The sequence below is a fragment of the Microcebus murinus genome, chromosome 18 (assembly GCF_040939455.1).
Source record: "Microcebus murinus isolate Inina chromosome 18, M.murinus_Inina_mat1.0, whole genome shotgun sequence".
Lineage (NCBI taxonomy): Eukaryota > Metazoa > Chordata > Mammalia > Primates > Cheirogaleidae > Microcebus > Microcebus murinus.
The window spans coordinates 24,791,742-24,809,189 of record NC_134121.1 but is presented as its reverse complement, the minus strand read 5'-3'; the positions used below and the strand labels follow the sequence as shown (position 1 = coordinate 24,809,189).

The 17,448-nt window shown below is 40.0% G+C and overlaps 1 protein-coding gene across 2 annotated transcripts in view; it reads left to right on the top strand.

The window, feature by feature from the left end:
- MYO1D (myosin ID) overlaps positions 1–17,448 on the top strand; it is a 342,717-nt gene that overhangs the window by 183,503 nt on the left and 141,766 nt on the right. For both annotated transcript variants that reach the window (XM_012735561.3, XM_075994358.1), the window contains exons 17-19: positions 7,978–8,201; positions 12,292–12,436; positions 12,956–13,060. In XM_012735561.3, the coding sequence (XP_012591015.1) occupies positions 7,978–8,201; positions 12,292–12,436; positions 12,956–13,060 (474 nt within the window). The remainder of the gene's footprint in view (positions 1–7,977; positions 8,202–12,291; positions 12,437–12,955; positions 13,061–17,448) is intronic.

Genomic DNA, 17,448 nt, shown 5'->3' with positions numbered 1-17,448 from the left:
TTTACACTTATTTATTGACTGAAGATTTGGTTATTTTATTGCTTCTTAGATTTTCCTTAGGTTATTCATTGTTATTAATTTATAAAACTAAGGAATTTTTTGTAGGAATTGGGTGCTAAAAACCTATAAATTATATCCACTGTATCTTATTTTCTTCCTGGTACATGTTAACCTGCTGTTCTGGTAAAAACATGGGTACCAGCATTTTAAAAATAGCACATCAGGTCTTTATTCATTTTGTCCCTCACAGAGATATTTGAGTGGAAGAGGAACAACTGAGGAAGATCTCTCTTTCTTTGAATCTTCTTGGAAACTAACTCTTAGAAAGGGCCAAGCCTTTGTTAATCAGTCATGAAATATCACTAATTGGATGCAACTGTCATTTTGTAGATTTTTTTTTTTTTTTATTTTTTTTATTTTTTTGAGACAGAGTCTCGCTTTGTTGCCCGGGCTAGAGTGAGTGCCGTGGCGTCAGCCTAGCTCACAGCAACCTCAAACTCCTGGGCTCGAGCGATCCTTCTGCCTCAGCCTCCCAGGTAGCTGGGACTACAGGCATGCGCCACCATGCCCGGCTAATTTTTTTTTTTTTTATATATATATATATCAATTGGCCAATTAATTTCTTTCTATTTATAGTAGAGACGGGGTCTCGCTCAGGCTGGTTTTGAACTCCTGACCTTGAGCAATCCGCCCGCCTCGGCCTCCCAAGAGCTAGGATTACAGGCGTGAGCCACAGCGCCCGGCCTCATTTTGTAGATTTGATGGAATACATGGACACCAAAGATAAAGTTTATATATTTTACAATTTACTCAGAGTTCAATCTGGTACCTATTATAAATAAATTCTCCTCTAGCACAATTCTTTAATAACCATAAATGGTCAGAACTCTGCCAAAATAATCATACAAGGAACTTAAGGGCAGAAACAGGAGAAAGATGTGTCTATAAATTGTCCCTAGGCATGGAGGACCTGGTAAACAGAAATTTTGAAGGATTCTGTTTGTGGAAATTAAGAGAATCTGATTCAGAACACCAGGAAGTTGTGAAGTAGTGATTTGTATTGACAAGATGAAAATTGCCTAATAACCATAATAACAAGAATGAAAAAGACAAAACAAAACATGAAGAACTAGGAAAAAAGCTGACCTGTGTTTGATTCTGGGACTAAACTGAAGATATGTAACTGACCTACTTCTTAATAGAGCATAACCTAGAATCCTACATCTTTTGTGAAGTGTATTTTGTGCTTTAATGATTGCCAGATGTTGCTTTGAAACAGCTAACCTCTGAGGAAGTATGCACTAGATGAAAAAAACGGTAGAATTCAGATGGCTTTATAAAACATCTGGTTAGACATGACAGTTGTGTTTCTATCCACTCTCAAAACCACCAAAAGAGCAAGAAAGGAACAAAAATTGGATAAACCCACAAGGAAAAATAGAACCACAGTGGAAACAACAACAGACAAGAGGCATCAGCTTAAGTTTGGAAGTAAGAGAATGAGTGGTTACTCCCCCCAGCAGGAGGGATAAGTACCTGAAGTGTAAGTGCCTGCAGATAGCAAGGAAAGCAGGCAAGCCAGTTCCTCCCACCACAGGGTTGTAGAAAGATTCAGGAGTGGGAAGGACCAGGTGCCTCTGTAGGTAGCAGTGAGGGGCTGCTTAAAAATCTGTGTAAAGATAAGTTGGGCCCCTAGGTCTCTTCTCAGACCTCAAAAAGCTGGGCAATGACCTCAGTCTCATTCTGATAGATAGCAAGTTTACTGTCTGAATAAATTGAATGAAAGAAGCCCTAGGCTTGGAGACAGCAAGCTCAGTGGAGGAGAGGGGGCTGGTACCATATTGAAACCACAGATACTAAGTGAAAGTGTAGATACTAAAGGGTAAGATCCCCCAATTCCTCTTCACTCTGAGAATTTTTGGCAGCAAAGAAAAAGCACTTTATGATTCTGACATTTGGGAGTCCCCCCCCCCCTTGATGGATGGTCCCCACTGAATCATGCTGTAGTGAAGTCCACCATCATCCATAAAGCACAGACACAGAGCTTCCAAGTGTTTATTCACTCTTCAGTGTGAGTAGATGGCCAAGAGGCCCCAGACATTTGAGGAAGGCAGGCCTCAGGCATGAAAGGCCAAGGCCAAGACAAACAGGAGAAGATGGAATTTAGGAATGACAGGAGCGATACAGGAAGCAGTGTAAAAAATAAAACTGTAAGTCATACACTCAGGAAGGATGAGATGTTGTATTTGTAAAAATAAGAGCAATACACTTTCAAAGGTAGTATTTCAAGAACAAGGATGAGCTCTTAAAAATGGAAAGCATGACAACTGAAGTGGAAGGTTCAGTATCAGGCTTGAAAGATGAAGTTATAATAAATAGGTTCATTCATCCAACAAATATTATTGAGTGGCTACTATGTCCTTGGCATTGTTCTAGACAGTGGAGACATATCAGTGAGCAAAAGAGATGAAGATCCCCAGCCTAGTAGACCTTAAGTTCTAGTGAAGGAGAGCCTAAACCATACCATAATATATAAATTACATGGTATGTTGGAAGACATTGAATGCTGGAGGAAAGAGAAAAAGAAGAGCATGGTAAGGAAACTCAAGAGTGCCAGGAGGGGAGAGTGGAGACAAGGTGAACTTTCAAATAGGATAGTCTATTTAGGTCTGGTCTTATTGAGAAAGTAACAATTGAGCAAGGATGTGGACAGAGTAAGGGAGTTAGTCGTGTGTTATCTGGGGGAATATTATTCCAGGCAGCGAGAACAGCTAGCACTAAGGCCCCAAGACAAGACGGTGCCCAGCCTGTGCAAGGTATGGCAGGGAGGCCAGCGTGGCTGGGGTGAGCAAGAGAGAGAGCAGTACCAGACCACTTGGAGCCGCGTAGGACATTGTAAGGACTTTGGCTTTTACTCTAAGGGAAATGGAGAGCCATTGCACAGTCGAGCAGAGAAGTGACATGATCTGACTTTGGTCTTAAAAGGGTCACTCTGGCTGGCACCTCCATAACAGGGGTGTGTGCAATGCTGCTGCAGCGTTCTCTGCTTGTATCTCGGTTATTCCCTCTGAGCCGGCCTCAGAAACAGTTGCCTGCCCTCTCCTCCGTCACTCCACTCTCTGCCATACGTCCTCTGCCGACTTCACCTTGCAGGCTTCGGCATGTGTCCAACTCCCGCTCCTGTGGTTCCGCTTTTAGTGTTAGCATTGTTTTAACTAGGGCCCCTTTTAGCTCCCTTGTTGTTTGTTGAACCTCTCAGGCATATACAAATAAATATTAAGCATTTGTTTTTTGATATAATATTTAATTTTCTGCTTTCTGAAGCTCCATCATCAGGCAAAGTCCTCTACAGAGGTAAGCTTTATATAGCTCTTGAAAAAACTCAACAGTTTAAGCTGCTTTAAACTAAGAGGGAAAATGAAAAAAAAAAAAAATCTGTCTTATATGTTATATTCCAAGCCGCCGACCCTTGGTGGGAAAATCAACCAACAATCCTTCCCCCACACACACACACATTTACAGAAGCCTATCTATTTAAACCAAAGATGCTTAGATTATAAGGAAAAATACATGAATCATTCTTCCCATAGAGTCATTTCCTCTGTAGTTTTCAATGCTACTTTTTCTCTGATGTTAAAAAATAAAGCCTGAGGGACTTCTGATAAAGCTGGTGATATAACTGTAAGCTCACAAAATTTGTTTCCCCCAGAATTGTGTGAGATTAACAAATACCAAATGTAAAAATAACAAAGAACATGCCATCAACCCTGAAACCAAGAAAGTATTCCAACTTCATACTATAAACTTTGAGAAGTGTCATCCAGAAGAAGAAAAATTGGATCAAATTGAAAGAGGATGCTAAAAATTGATATATTCTTCAAAGAGAAGAATGGAACATGGAGAAATATAAGGAGGGAATTGCGAAAAGTCTCACTGCTTTTGAAGGAGCTGCATTAAGTATAATGGTACACCAGAGGGAAGGCTGAGAGTACCCTACACCTGCGCTGGGACCCTTTCTTCCATCAAGAAGACTTTTCCCCCAGGCAAGAAGAGTCAGCAGGGTTTGCCATCTTCCCTGCCTCTGACATCTCAGTAGGTGGGCAAGGAATGAGGGAAGCATCTGCAAGCAATGATTATTACAGCTGAACCAAGGAAAAGCTCCACGAGACACAAACAAAGAATATTTGACCCTGTACCAAGCCAAAAGCCCAGCAAACCTCTGATGCATTTATTTCGCTAGAATTAAGGAAAGACCTCAAGGGCAATTATCCAAAGCCCCGGCTCCCTTTCTGCTCCTGTTGGACAGCTGAAAGGCTGGACAAGGCATATAAACCATGGACATCTGGTCTATATTATGGGTGGAAGAATAAAATAATACCAAGTCAAACACAGTTTGGGGGAGACCAACAGGGTGAGAAAGGATGGCTCATGTTCACTAGAGTTTCCAGGTCACACTGACATGTAACTGAGGCAAAAGATCTGCACATCCAAAAAAGAAAGTATAGCATAGCCTAATGCAGACAAATAAAGAATAGATTTTCAATAGTCATAACAGCCAATGCAAATTGAGCACTGGCTGGCCACTAGGCACTATTTTAAGTGTTTTGTGTGTATTAATTCCTTTAATCCTCACAACAACAATGAGGATTATCATCTCCATTTCACAGTTAAAAAAAACTAAGGCATGGAAGAATTAAGAAGCTTGCCCAAGTTGACCCAGCTCTTAAGAGTAGGGTCAGGATTTGAACACAGGCTATCTGGGTCTAGAGCCTGTTCTCAACTCTGCTCTTGTACTCCATGAAATAGCGTTTTTAGGCAGCTGCTTTGTACACTGAAGGAAATGTAAGAGAGAATAGAAATTTACTGACCATGCACCTTTCCTTGAAAGCTACTGGAGGGGAAATTTTAAAAAATAACAAGAAAAAGAAAGATATAAGTTCAGAAATCAGGGATCCAACACGGAAGAGCAGTTTAAAAAGTCCGTACAGCGGGGCTAAAGAGCATAAGGATGCAGGGAGTATCAAAGAAAAGGTTCAGTTAATGTGTTTGATGATAAGAAAAATTATTGCTGATCATTTGATGGGTCCGTAAGAGCATTTGGCAAAAATTAGCAGTTAAGTGTATAGTAAATAAAGCAAATTTTAAAACAGTTACTATAGGCCGGGCGCGGTGGCTCACGCCTGTAATCCTAGCTCTCTGGGAGGCCGAGGCGGGCGGATTGCTCAAGGTCAGGAGTTCAAAACCAGCCTGAGCAAGAGCGAGACCCCGTCTCTACTATAAATAGAAAGAAATTAATTGGCCAACTAATATATACAAAAAAAAAATTAGCCGGGCATGGTGGCGAATGCCTGTAGTCCCAGCTACTTGGGAGGCTGAGGCAGGAGGATTGCTTGAGCCAGGAGTTTGAGGTTGCTGTGAGCTAGGCTGACGCCACGGCACTCACTCTAGCCTGGGCAACAAAGCGAGACTCTGTCTCAAAAAAAAAAATAAAAAATAAAAAAAATAAAACAGTTACTATAAGTAAAAACAAATGTACATGATAAAGGAATAGCAGTCATACTCTTTAGCTCAGTTATGAACGAAATTTGTGTAATATAATGTATATATATATGCCTATTTATTCAATATTTAAAATAGTTAATATATGTAATAATGTAAGCATTGTTGACTTAAAAGTTTTAATGTAACTGTTATTGGGATGATAAACAGAGGAGAAAAAGAATGATGGTGAAAGAGCTAAGTTTCTAGCTTCTGTAATTTGGATAGTGTCTAAAAGAATCAAGAAATAACAGTATATGTGATTATTCATAAATATAGCAGCAAATACCAGAAGAAGCATCTGAATTAGATTGTGTGAAATGAGACTGTGAGGTGAGGAGGTGGGTTTAGGTGGGTGAGAAGAAGGGCTGCTGTCTTTAATTATAAGCATTTTTGTATTATTTGATTTTTTCAACTATTAAAAACCTAAATTAACCAACACAGATGAAATTCTAAAGGTTGTCAAAAAAAAAAACTACCCCTTAAAAGGCACTTACATATATAAAATGTTTTTTTCAAATTACTAAAGAATCTAACCAGAAACATTTTCATGAAAAGCTCTATAAAACATTTCTTGAAAATTAAAGATTGATTTTTCTATTTCTAATAGATGTGGCTCCAGGGAGTCTTAAATTCCTTCTTCTTAAAAAAGAAAAAAGCAACAAACAGTATGAAACTTTAAAAATGTGTTTTGTCTAAGAAATTGAATCATATACTTCCACCCTCTAATTGTATTCTTTTGGTTTTTTTAAGATACTAAAGAAGGGACCTTTAATTTAGCACTTGGATGGAGGCGTAACAAAGCCATCTGTACAATGGATTTGGCTACAAGGAGGAGAGCCATTTTGACTAAAAAGGGTTTCTGTACTGATGCCACGTGAGATAGAGTTAGTTTCATTGCCTCATTGTCTTTAAATATTCTATTTATATGCAAACTCCAGATTGCCATCCCAAATTCCTTCTATGTCATGTTTCCCTTATATGTTATGGTTTTTCTGGACCCATTGGGATCCCTGGATGACCTCCTCCCATGTAGCATGCAAACAAATCTCTCTCTATTGTGCAGAGGGCTGGAAAGGGAGAGCATTGCAAACACGTGGTACCAGTTTAGGAGTCTGCATGATGACAAACCTAAAACAACTGAATAAAAGAGGTGTCACACAAGTTTCTCTGAGAGATACCGGTGGGCACAAATGGGGATTTAAGAAGAAATAAAAGAAACCTGTGGGAGTCTGGGGAAACCACACTGTGGGCTTTGTAGTAGAGGTTGAAAATCTTGGCCCTGAAAGGCCAGAGACTAGGGAGGGAAACAATACAGTCACCCTAAGAATCGGAAGGGTTATGTAAGTAGCAGCAATAACTATCGACAGACACAATGGGGATGTGTACAGGAGTTTATCAAAGAAAGCAGTTAGAGTCACCTGAGGTCTTGGAGACTCTGGCAGCCAAAAGGAAAAGAAAGGGGTTTATACTGAAAAGATTGTGGAAGAAGTAAACTCAGTGATAGAGAGGAGATATAGGGGAAGAGCCAGTGGTTAATTGAAGATTATATCAACTTTGTTTTTGCTTGAGAAGTTGAAAAATATAGGTACCTGCACAAAGGATCCTGAAAAATCTGTAGGTATCTCTGACTTCATCATGCTTGAATGAAGTTGGCATTGAGACATTTATATATTATGTATATCATATATATATATATAATCTATGATTTCTGAGCACTGAAAAACATTTAACAAAGATTCACGTGGTCTTAGTATATAACCTGTTTTACCATTTCCTCAGGAATCCATCTAAGTTCTTCAGAGTTTACAAAGCACTGGGCGGTGGGGGTGTGCACAGGCTGTGTGTAAATCAGTTTGTAAATCCAAAGTGGCATTACACTAGTGTGGCCAGTATGTATAATCTATGTAAAGCTGGGTTTCACAAGAGAACTATAGATACTTGTGGCATTTGGTTCTGACTCATCCTGCTTCCCTTCAGCATTCCTAAAATATTTATCCAAAGATATCTGCATTTTGGCTTTCCTCTTTCCATGACAATAAAGTTAAAACAGGACCCAGCTTCAAACCCAGCACACACTTGAGTGTAGAATAATGAACAGCTGGACAGTTGAAACAAAAGGACCAATGTGACTCCCAGCACCATCTATTGGTGGCAAGTAGAATTGCTATGCTTTGGCTCTGGCCGATTTTGTGCACAGGATTTTGTGCAAGTTGACTAGCTGATTTTGTGCACACATGCAAGTTGACTGGTTGAGTTTTGTGCACACATGCAAGTTGACTGGTTGAGTTTTGTGCACACATGCAAGTTGACTGGTTGAGTTTATGCACACATGCAAGTTTACTGGTTGTTTGTAAGTAGAGGTGCTTATATAATGTCAAACTCATCTACAACTCAGCCAGCCAGCAATGTTCTCCTTTTTCTTTCTCTATTGTGAAGGTGTGGCGGGGCACCCTGGCCCGCATGCGGTACAAGAGAACCAAGGCAGCTCTGACAATAATCAGGTACTACCGGCGCTACAAAGTGAAGTCATACATCCATGAGGTAGCCCGTCGCTTCCACGGGGTCAAGACCATGAGAGACTATGGGAAGCATGTGAAGTGGCCAACCCCTCCTAAGGTTCTTCGCCGTTTCGAGGAGGCCCTACAGGCGATTTTTAATAGGTAAGAACTTGTGCTATGTGCTGCATCCATTTATGGCAGCACAATTAATACTATATATAGTCACAAATCGGAGACCATGATTTTGGCTCAGCTATTTACTGTTATGACATTTACCTTTACCTTATGTCTTCAGTTTTGTAGATTTTGCTTTCCAAGGGCATCTGCTCACCTCTCAAAATAGTGTAACTGTCAATTTATTTTTCCTGTAGCAGTTGACAATATGCCACAACCCTTGGATCCAAGCCATATTTAAGATAAGCTACTAGCATGCCGTCTCCGCTTTCTTTCATTAGCAAAAAATAAAATCACCACATACAACTCAAACTAGAAAATCCATTAATCCTTCAGAGCAGTGATTCTCAATCTTAGTGCACCTCAGAATATCAGGAGCTTATGAAACATGCCCAGGCCCTACCTCCAAGGAGCGGGGCTAGGCCAGGCAGAGATACTTTTTAAAGTTTCCCACATGGTTTTAAAGTGCAGCCAAAGGGGGAAACAACTGTTTTAGAGCAAGCTATCTTTTAAATAAATGAATACCTATGTAAAATTTGGTACCTTTCCAACTGATCATTTTTTTATAACCTACCCTGTATCTGAGCATGTAGTTATTCCTAAGTCCTTTCTCCTCATTTTTTGAGCTTATTTGTTGCTAGTACGTACTAGATATATTTAGCTCTGTCTTAGATATAGCCATCTAGTCATATAAACTAAACTACTAGTTCTGAAATGTAGTCATTTGGTGTCATGGTACTCCATAAAGAACACTGTCAACTAGTTGATATTCTGACTGTAAAAGAACAGTCATATATAATTCTGTGCCAAATCAGATTTTGTCTTCTTTAGATTTTGCTCTGTATAGAATTAGTGGAAGGTATCAAAAGATAAGGCAAAATACATGGAAGAAAAACTCTTTAATATGTATCTCTTTTGCTTTTTAAAAAAATAAGAAATAGTTACTCATAAAAAGAAAAAAACTCAAACAGTAAAGAATTATTGAAAGCAAAGTACCTCAACCATCAATTTTCAGATATAATACCATAAATATTAGCTTTCAATTATGGCAGGCTTTTTATACAGTCACATGTCATTTGGGCATTTTTTTTATACAAGCAGGATTATAGCGTGGTTATATGATTTACTTAAAAATAAGTCTTGGGGACCTGTCCATGACAATAAAGATCAACATAAAATTTTTAATGGCTGCAGAAGATTGTTTTTTAGTCCTTTGATGTTTTATTAATATTTGTAGCCTAGAATTGATTTATATAAAATTCAATTTACTCATTCAGTAAATATTTACTGAGTGCCTGCTGTGTTGCAGGCCCTGACCTAGGTTCCAAGAATATGGTGACAAGAAAAACAGACAATGGCATTTGAAAATAGTGTGTCTCCTCCGTCTGTTGTGTGTACACACACAAACATGCACAAGTATGCATGCACACACACACTCTGACCAGTTGTGTTCATTGAGTTCAGGGGTTAGCAAACTTCTTCTGAAAGGGCCAAGTAGTAATTATTTCAGGCTTTGAGGTCTACAAATGGTCTGTCACATATTCTATGTTTTGTTTTGGTTTTGTTAAACATATAAAAATGTAAAAACTATTCTTAGCTCATGGCAGAACAAAAACAAACCATGATCCAGATTTGGCACAGGCTGTAGTTTACCAACCCCTGGTCTAGTCACTCTCTGGAATTTTTTGATCTGTGGAATACAGAGAGAAATGCATTAAAGAACTGCACCGTGATTGTGGGGTTCTTATGTTTGTTTTTCTAAAATCTCAGTGTGCATTTAATCATGTTTAAGATCATTGCTTTTCCTCACAGTAATTCCTTTTAATTGAGCCTTCTTCGTGCCCAGCTTTGTCCTCTTTTCATGTCATTGAGGCTGGTGAATTTTATGGCTGCAGCTGTTGTTAGCTATATGTATTTATAGATGGCGGTTTGCTTCATCCGGACGGGAAGGCTGGGTGGCTCTCTGTGGTTCTGTAGGTCAAGGCCCAGATCCCCCCCCATACCTCTGTGGGCATCTGGAGTCAGTCGAGGATGGACTTTGTCCTGGGCCACTGTGGGCAGTGAAGGAGGGCCAGGCTGACCAGGCACATAAACTGGAGACAGACTATCGGGCAGAGCAGAGATGTCTCCCCCTCAGTAATGAAATGTGGAGCTCAAGGGCTAAAGTTGGGGCAGTTGCTTAGCAAGCCACTGAGTGTCATAAAGCCCTCCTGTCACCAGTGTCCTTGGCTTTGACAACCAATTATGCTAAACCTGTCACTTGTCTAGCCTCTTCTGGAATGCTCTTAGAACGGTCTGTCTCACTGGAGCCTTGGTTGGCCGTGGAAAGTGGAGGAGAGGATTTCACTGATTGTTGAGCCCTTACTACTTCATGGCTGTTGCTTCAGCAGCCTGCTATCTCAGACCCTGTCTGCCATGGCAGAGGCCCTACCTCACCGTGGCCAGGCATTCTACAATCAGGGAACTGGCACAGCTCCCACCTTAAAATCCTACACCTCCTGCCCTTGCCACTGGCTTCTGCTGCTTCAGGCTTTAGGATTCTCTGAGCTTTATCAGAAAAACCATCAATGCCCAAGGCTTCCTCTCCTTCCACTGAGTGGATTGTTCTGCCCTGAGCCACTTGTCCCTCAGCCCAATGATCCCATCTGCTTCACGTCTTCCTGAAATGTTTCACGCCCTCCAGTTTATTGACATCATTCCCATTTTCTGGGGGTGGCATAGATTTTTCCTTATTTTTATATTTATTTATTTCAGTGGGAATTTTCAATTTAGTGAAATCTTATTCTAGTATCACATGGTAACATAGTTTGAGAATTATGGGCCTTGACTATTCATCTGATTAAAAGGAAGCTCTCAGTTTGCTTCCAACCTCCCTGCTTCAAGCTTCTGTGGCAGAAAAGAGGATGTTAAGTATCATCTAGGGCTAGGATGCTGCTAAGAGCGTAAAAAACTTATACCTGTTTTTCTCAATCAGGAATAGGTTATTTTGGGTTTATGCTTTCAGTTGCCTTGCCAAAAAATCTTGGAGTCAACCTTAAATCCTCCCTGGCTTCCACATCTAACCTATCAGCAAATCCTGTTGGATCTTTCTTCACAACATATTGAGAACCAACTTCTACCTCTACCTCTACCACCACCTCCCTGATCAAAGCCACCTTCCTTTAGCATGTACATTACAGAGCCAGCCTCGAAATAGGTGTTCCTATTCCCAGCCTACAGCAATCATCACGATCCTTTTAAAGCATGATAGGTGAAGTCACATCCCTTCTTTGTTCAAAACCTCCCCATGGCTTCTCATCTCGTTAAGAATAAAGGCCAGAGTCCTGACAGTGGCCTCATGGCTCTCCCTCAGACCTCTCTTCCTGATGTTCTCCCCTCCTTCTAAACACCAGGCAAATTCACATCCCAGAGCCTTTGCACCTGCTGTGCTCACTACCTAGAACACTGTTGCTTAGATCTCCATATGACCAGCCCCTCACGTCCTGTGTCTCTGCTCATCTGTCCTTATTGGTGGTGCCACCAGGACCACCCTGCGGAAACCACGCTTGCTCCTGATTCCTTCTCTCTGCTGCTCTCCCCACCCTCCTTTCCTTTTCTCGTTTTCCCCCATAGCACACATCACCGTCAGACAGTCTGTATATCTACTCATTCTGTATTTATTGCCTGTCACTCCTCTAGAATACAAGCACCTGGAAGAAAGGACCTTTGTTTTGCTTATTGCTGTGCCCCCACTAGAATAGCGCCTGGAGTTTAGCAGGTGCCTCGAAAACATTAGTTGAATGAATGAATGATGAATCCAAATTTTCTGGGTCCTAAATGTAAATGAGAGCACATATATCACCAAGTTTTAGTTGCTTTCAGAACACACAAACAACAAAGCAAGTTTTAGAAGATATCAGTGAACCTAAAACTATGTGTATTTTAACATCCATATATTTTGGGGGCATTTTACCTTTTTATTTAGTGCAACATACATGTACTTTGGTTTCATTCTACTTTAATGGCAGCTTCAGTTATGTTCAGGAATGAATGAGATTGCATTTCTAAAGTCTAATACATTTTGTTTATTTACTTGTAGATGGAGAGCATCCCAGCTCATCAAGAGCATTTCTGCTTCAGACCTGCCCCAGGTCAGGGCAAAGGTTGCAGCCATGGAAATGTTGAAGGGTCAAAGGGCTGACCTTGGGCTCCAGAGAGCCTGGGAGGGTAACTACCTTGCTTCGGTAAGTCCAAGAGAACAAAGTGGAATCTACTCCCGCTCCCTTTGGAAAGGGAAGAATTTTTCTTCAAGAATTTGCAGAGAGAATAAAACATCTTTCAAAACTAAATATCTGTGAGAGATACTAAATTAAAAGATTTTATTGCTTCTAAATGTACAATAGTTAGTGTTTCCCCCACTTTTAAAGGGGTTCTCTGTGTTTTATCCACATGTGTTATGTACATTCTATTAACCTTGCCTTTGACCATTTAAACCTTCCCTTGTGTAATTTAGCAACTATTTTTAATTACCACCTTTATAGTTCTTCCCAGAGCTACATTTCATCCTCTCTTCCATTCTCTATTTTTAAAACTTTATAGGACTTTTGATGTGATAACAACCATTTAGTAGCTTACTATCTGGAGTGAGAAGATAAAAAGTACATGTGTGAAACTATATTATAGTTATAAAGCAATATGCTAAAAGATTGCCTTTTTATCTATGCAAAGCGTACTCATTTTAACTTGTTTCCTTTTTCTTTCAGAAGCCAGATACACCTCAGACCTCAGGCACTTTTGTCCCTGTTGCTAATGAACTGAAACGGAAGGACAAATACATGAATGTCCTCTTTTCCTGTCATGTCCGTAAGGTAAGGCAAGCTTGAAACAGATCATCTTGGAAAGAAAAGGCTGATTCAGGGTTGGGGAGGTGAGAAGGGGATTTAACAACAACAACAAAAAAAGACTAATTCAGATGAAACTCACTTAAGTGCACCTGTAATAAAACATAACAGTAGCTACATAACCAGCTATATCATCAGTGAGCTATACTTGTCTGTGCCAAAGCATTGTTGGAATGGCTGAGATGACAACAATTCTAGAGTTAAGCTATTAAGCCTTCCTAAGGGAAGTGACTATTTTTAAATAAACATTTCTTTTTAAAAGACCTGGGAGACCTCCTTGAAGCCAGGGATTTGTGTTTTACTGCATGTGTATCATTCATAGCATCTACAGATCTGCTTTATATTTAATGGTTATTTAGTGTTTTTTATACATGTATCATTATTATATTTTTTTTAAAAAACGGGTTGAAGGGAAGAAGAACATAATTTGGAAAAGAAGAATAAGACATTTTGAGATTTGGAAGGTGGGGGGAAAGTTACATGCTAGAGAGTCCATTTGCTTGTCTGAAGCAGGATATGAGGAATGTTACTTACCTGGAGGTGATAGCAGTTGGGCCAGTGGGAATGTGGAAGTTGGAAAGTGGAAGGCAAGGGACACAGTAGATTTTTAAAAACCTTAAAATACTCATTTAGGAGAATATAAAGAGAAGAAATTGATATTGTAAAATTATGCAAATAAATTTTTAAGTATTAATGAAATGGCAAATTTAAGAAAAAATATTGATGAGGCTGACCCAAGAAGAGATATTGACATAAATGTAACAGTATCCAAAGGAGGAATTAAGAAAATTATTAAAGAATTACCTTGTAAAGGCCGGACGCGGTAGCTCACACCTGTAATCCTAGCACTCTGGGAGGCCAAGGCGGGCAGATAGCTCAAGGTCAGGAGTTCGAAACCAGCCTGAGCAAGATCGACACCCCATCTCTACTATAAATAGAAAGAAATTAATTTGCCAACTAATATATATATATATATATAAAAAATTAGCCGGGCATGGTGGTGCATGCCTGTAGTCCCAGCTACTCGGGAGGCTGAGGCAGGAGGATCACTTGACCCCACGAGTTCGAGGTTGCTGTAAGCTAGACTGACGCCATGGCACTCACTCTAGCCTGGGCAACAGAGTGAGACTCTGTCTCAAAAAAAAAAAGAATTACCTTGTAACAATGGTCCAAGTTTAGGTAGCTTTACAGATGCTTCATTTCTAATCTTTTTTAAAAATATATATATTATTAAAGCATTATTGAGATCCAAATAATGAAATATTTTTCAGCTACAAATCTTTGAAGTGTTGACCAATGTTTGTGAGTATTTAAGGAAACACTATTGGTAGGTATATAAGATATAATCCTTTTGAATGGACAATTTGACAATATCTATCAAAATGTAAGGCCAGGTGTGGTGGCTCATGCCTGTAATCCTAGCACTCTGGGAGGCCAAGGCAGGCAGATTGCTCGAGGTCAGGAGTTCGAAACCAGCCTGAGCAAGAGCGAGACCCCGTCTCTACTATAAATAGAAAGAAATTAATTGGCCAACTAATATATATAGAAAAAAATTAGCCGGGCATGGTGGTGCATGCCTGTAGTCCCAGCTACTTGGGAGGCTGAGGCAGCAGGATTGCTCGATCCCAGGAGTTTGAGGTTGCTGTGAGCTAGGCTGACGCCACGGCACTCACTCTAGCCTGGGCAACAAAGCGAGACTCTGTCTCAAAAAAAAAAAAAAAAATGTAAAGTGTCCATACTGCTTAATCTAGGAATTCATAACTCAGATTTACCCTAAAAATATATTTTCACAGATATCCAAAGATATATATGTGTACAGGTTTGTGCTTTGTAACACCCAAAAAACTGGAAATTGTAAATATGAATCAGTAAGTGATTGGATTAATAAATTATGTGCACATGGGGTCCTCAGACTTTTTAAACAAGGGGCCAGTTCACTGTCCCTCAGACCGTTGGAGGGCCATTGGAGAGTGCGGTGCACATTCCACACATGCGCACTGTGGGCCGGGGACGAGTTGGCTGCTAAGCAGGACAGGCAATGGCGGCAAAAACACCCGGCGGGCCAGATAAATGTCCTCGGCGGGCCGCATGTGGCCCACCAGCTGTAGTTTGAGGACCCCTCAATTGTGCACAATAGAAGACAGTGTAGTTGTTAAAATGAATGTGAAAAGGATGTAGGTAGTGGGGAGGGCTAAATGTGTGAAACAATGGTTTTCAAGACAATGGACATCAGGGAATGACAGTGATTTCTGAATACGAGAAAAATGAGGTGAGCCTTACAGTTAGCTTTCTGCTTAGAGAGACTTTCCAGTCCATGGCAGGAGCAAGGGGAAGCCAAGGCAGGGCCCAGTAGACTCCCTGTTGAACAGACAAAGCTGAGTACTGGGAGAAACCAAGGCAGCTAGAGTTCACAGAGTAGAGCACCAGAGAAGAGAAAGTGACACCATGAGAAAAGCCCAGAGATCTTTAGAAGGTCCACTTCAAATATTCAACTGAGCACCGATCAGCACATGCTGTGAGAAAATGACTCAAGGGTAGGAAAGAACAACCCAAAGGGTATTAGAAGCAATAATTCACACTGTTGGCACAGGGTTGCGAATAGTGCCTGTTCCCACCACCCACCAGCCGGGCTGATTCATGAGGCATTAGTTAGAGAGTACTGACGAGGGTCTTGCCTCAGTAAGGGGAAATAATTAGCCCTTGACCAAATGCTGCTCTGATCCTACCCAATAAATCTAAAAAGCTCAACCAGGGAGAATCAAACTTACTATTTCTAAGTAACCTAACAGCATTGCAGAACCAAGCTCAAAAATGTTTATAGGAATATAAAAATATCCAGCACCTAGAGGGTAAAAATCAGAATGCATGACATCTAATCAAAAATTACCGGACAGGCTGGGTGCAATGGTTTGTACCTGTAATCCCAGCATTTTGAGAGGCCGAGGCAGGAGGATCACTTAAGACCAGGAATTCAAGAGCAGTCTGGGCAACATAGCAAGACTCTGTCTCAACAGAAAATAGAGAAATTTGTGTCATGGCATGCACCTGTAGTCCCAGCTACTCAGGAGGCTGAGTCAGGAGGATCTCTTGAACCCAGGAGTGTGAGGTTGCACTGAGCTATGATCACACTGCTGCACTCCAGCCTGAGTAACAGAGTGGGTCCCCTTCTCTAACAAAAAAAGAAAGAAAAGAAAAGAAACTACTGGACACAGGAGACTACAACCCATAATGAGCAGAAAAATCAATCATTGAACCTGACCCAGAACTGACCCAGATTATAGAATTAACAGACAAGGTCATTAGAACAATTATTATAATTATATTCCATATATTCAAAAAGCTTGGGGAAAGATTGAACATCTTAAATAAATACATGGGAGATTTAGAAATGGCCTGCTTGAACTTATAAAGATAAAATCACAATGAGTGAAAAAGTACACTCAATAGGATTAACAGCAGATTAAAGTTTGCAGAAGAAAGAGTGGTGAATTTGAAGATGCAGCAATAAAACTACCCAGAATTAAACACAAAGAGAGAAGAAAAGACTCAAAACAAAGCATGAGGAAGCTGTCAGACAGCTTCATGTGGCCTAACATAAGTATAGTTGGAGTCCCCAAGGGTGAGGAGAGAAAGGGAAAATAAAAAATATTTTTAAAAAATAATGACTGACACTTCCCCAAATTTGATGACACATTAAATGCACAGATCCAAGAAGCTCAACACACCCCAAGCAAAAGAAACATGAAATATACTGTACCAAGGCACATTGTTATCAAATTTCTCAATACCAGAAATAAAGAGAAGAAACACACAGAGGAACAAAGAGGAGTACGCATCAGTTTCTTGTCAGAAACAATGTAAGTGAGAAGGCAGTGGAGCAAAATCTTTCAAGTTCTGCGGGGGAAAAAAACTGTCAACCTAGAATTCTGTACACGGCAAATACCTCTTTCAAAGACCAAAACGAAATAAAGACTTTTTCACATATACCCAAAAATGTGCACTATAGGAAAATGTTAAAGGAAGTCATTGAGGCAGAAGGAAACTTATACCACATGAAAGCATGGACATACACCAAAGAATAAAGAGCAAGGGGAATGCATAGATAAATACATATTTTTTCTTATTATTTAAATCTCTTTAAAAGATAATTGGCTGTATACCAATGTTTATAGCAGCATTATTCACAATAACCAAAAAGCAAAAACAAATATCCATTGATGGGTAAATAAAGAAAATATTGTATATCCATACATTGGATGATAAGGCCATAAAAAGGAATTAAATACATGGTACAACAAGGATGAACCTTTATGATATTATGCTAAGTGAAATAACCAGACACAAAAGGACAAATA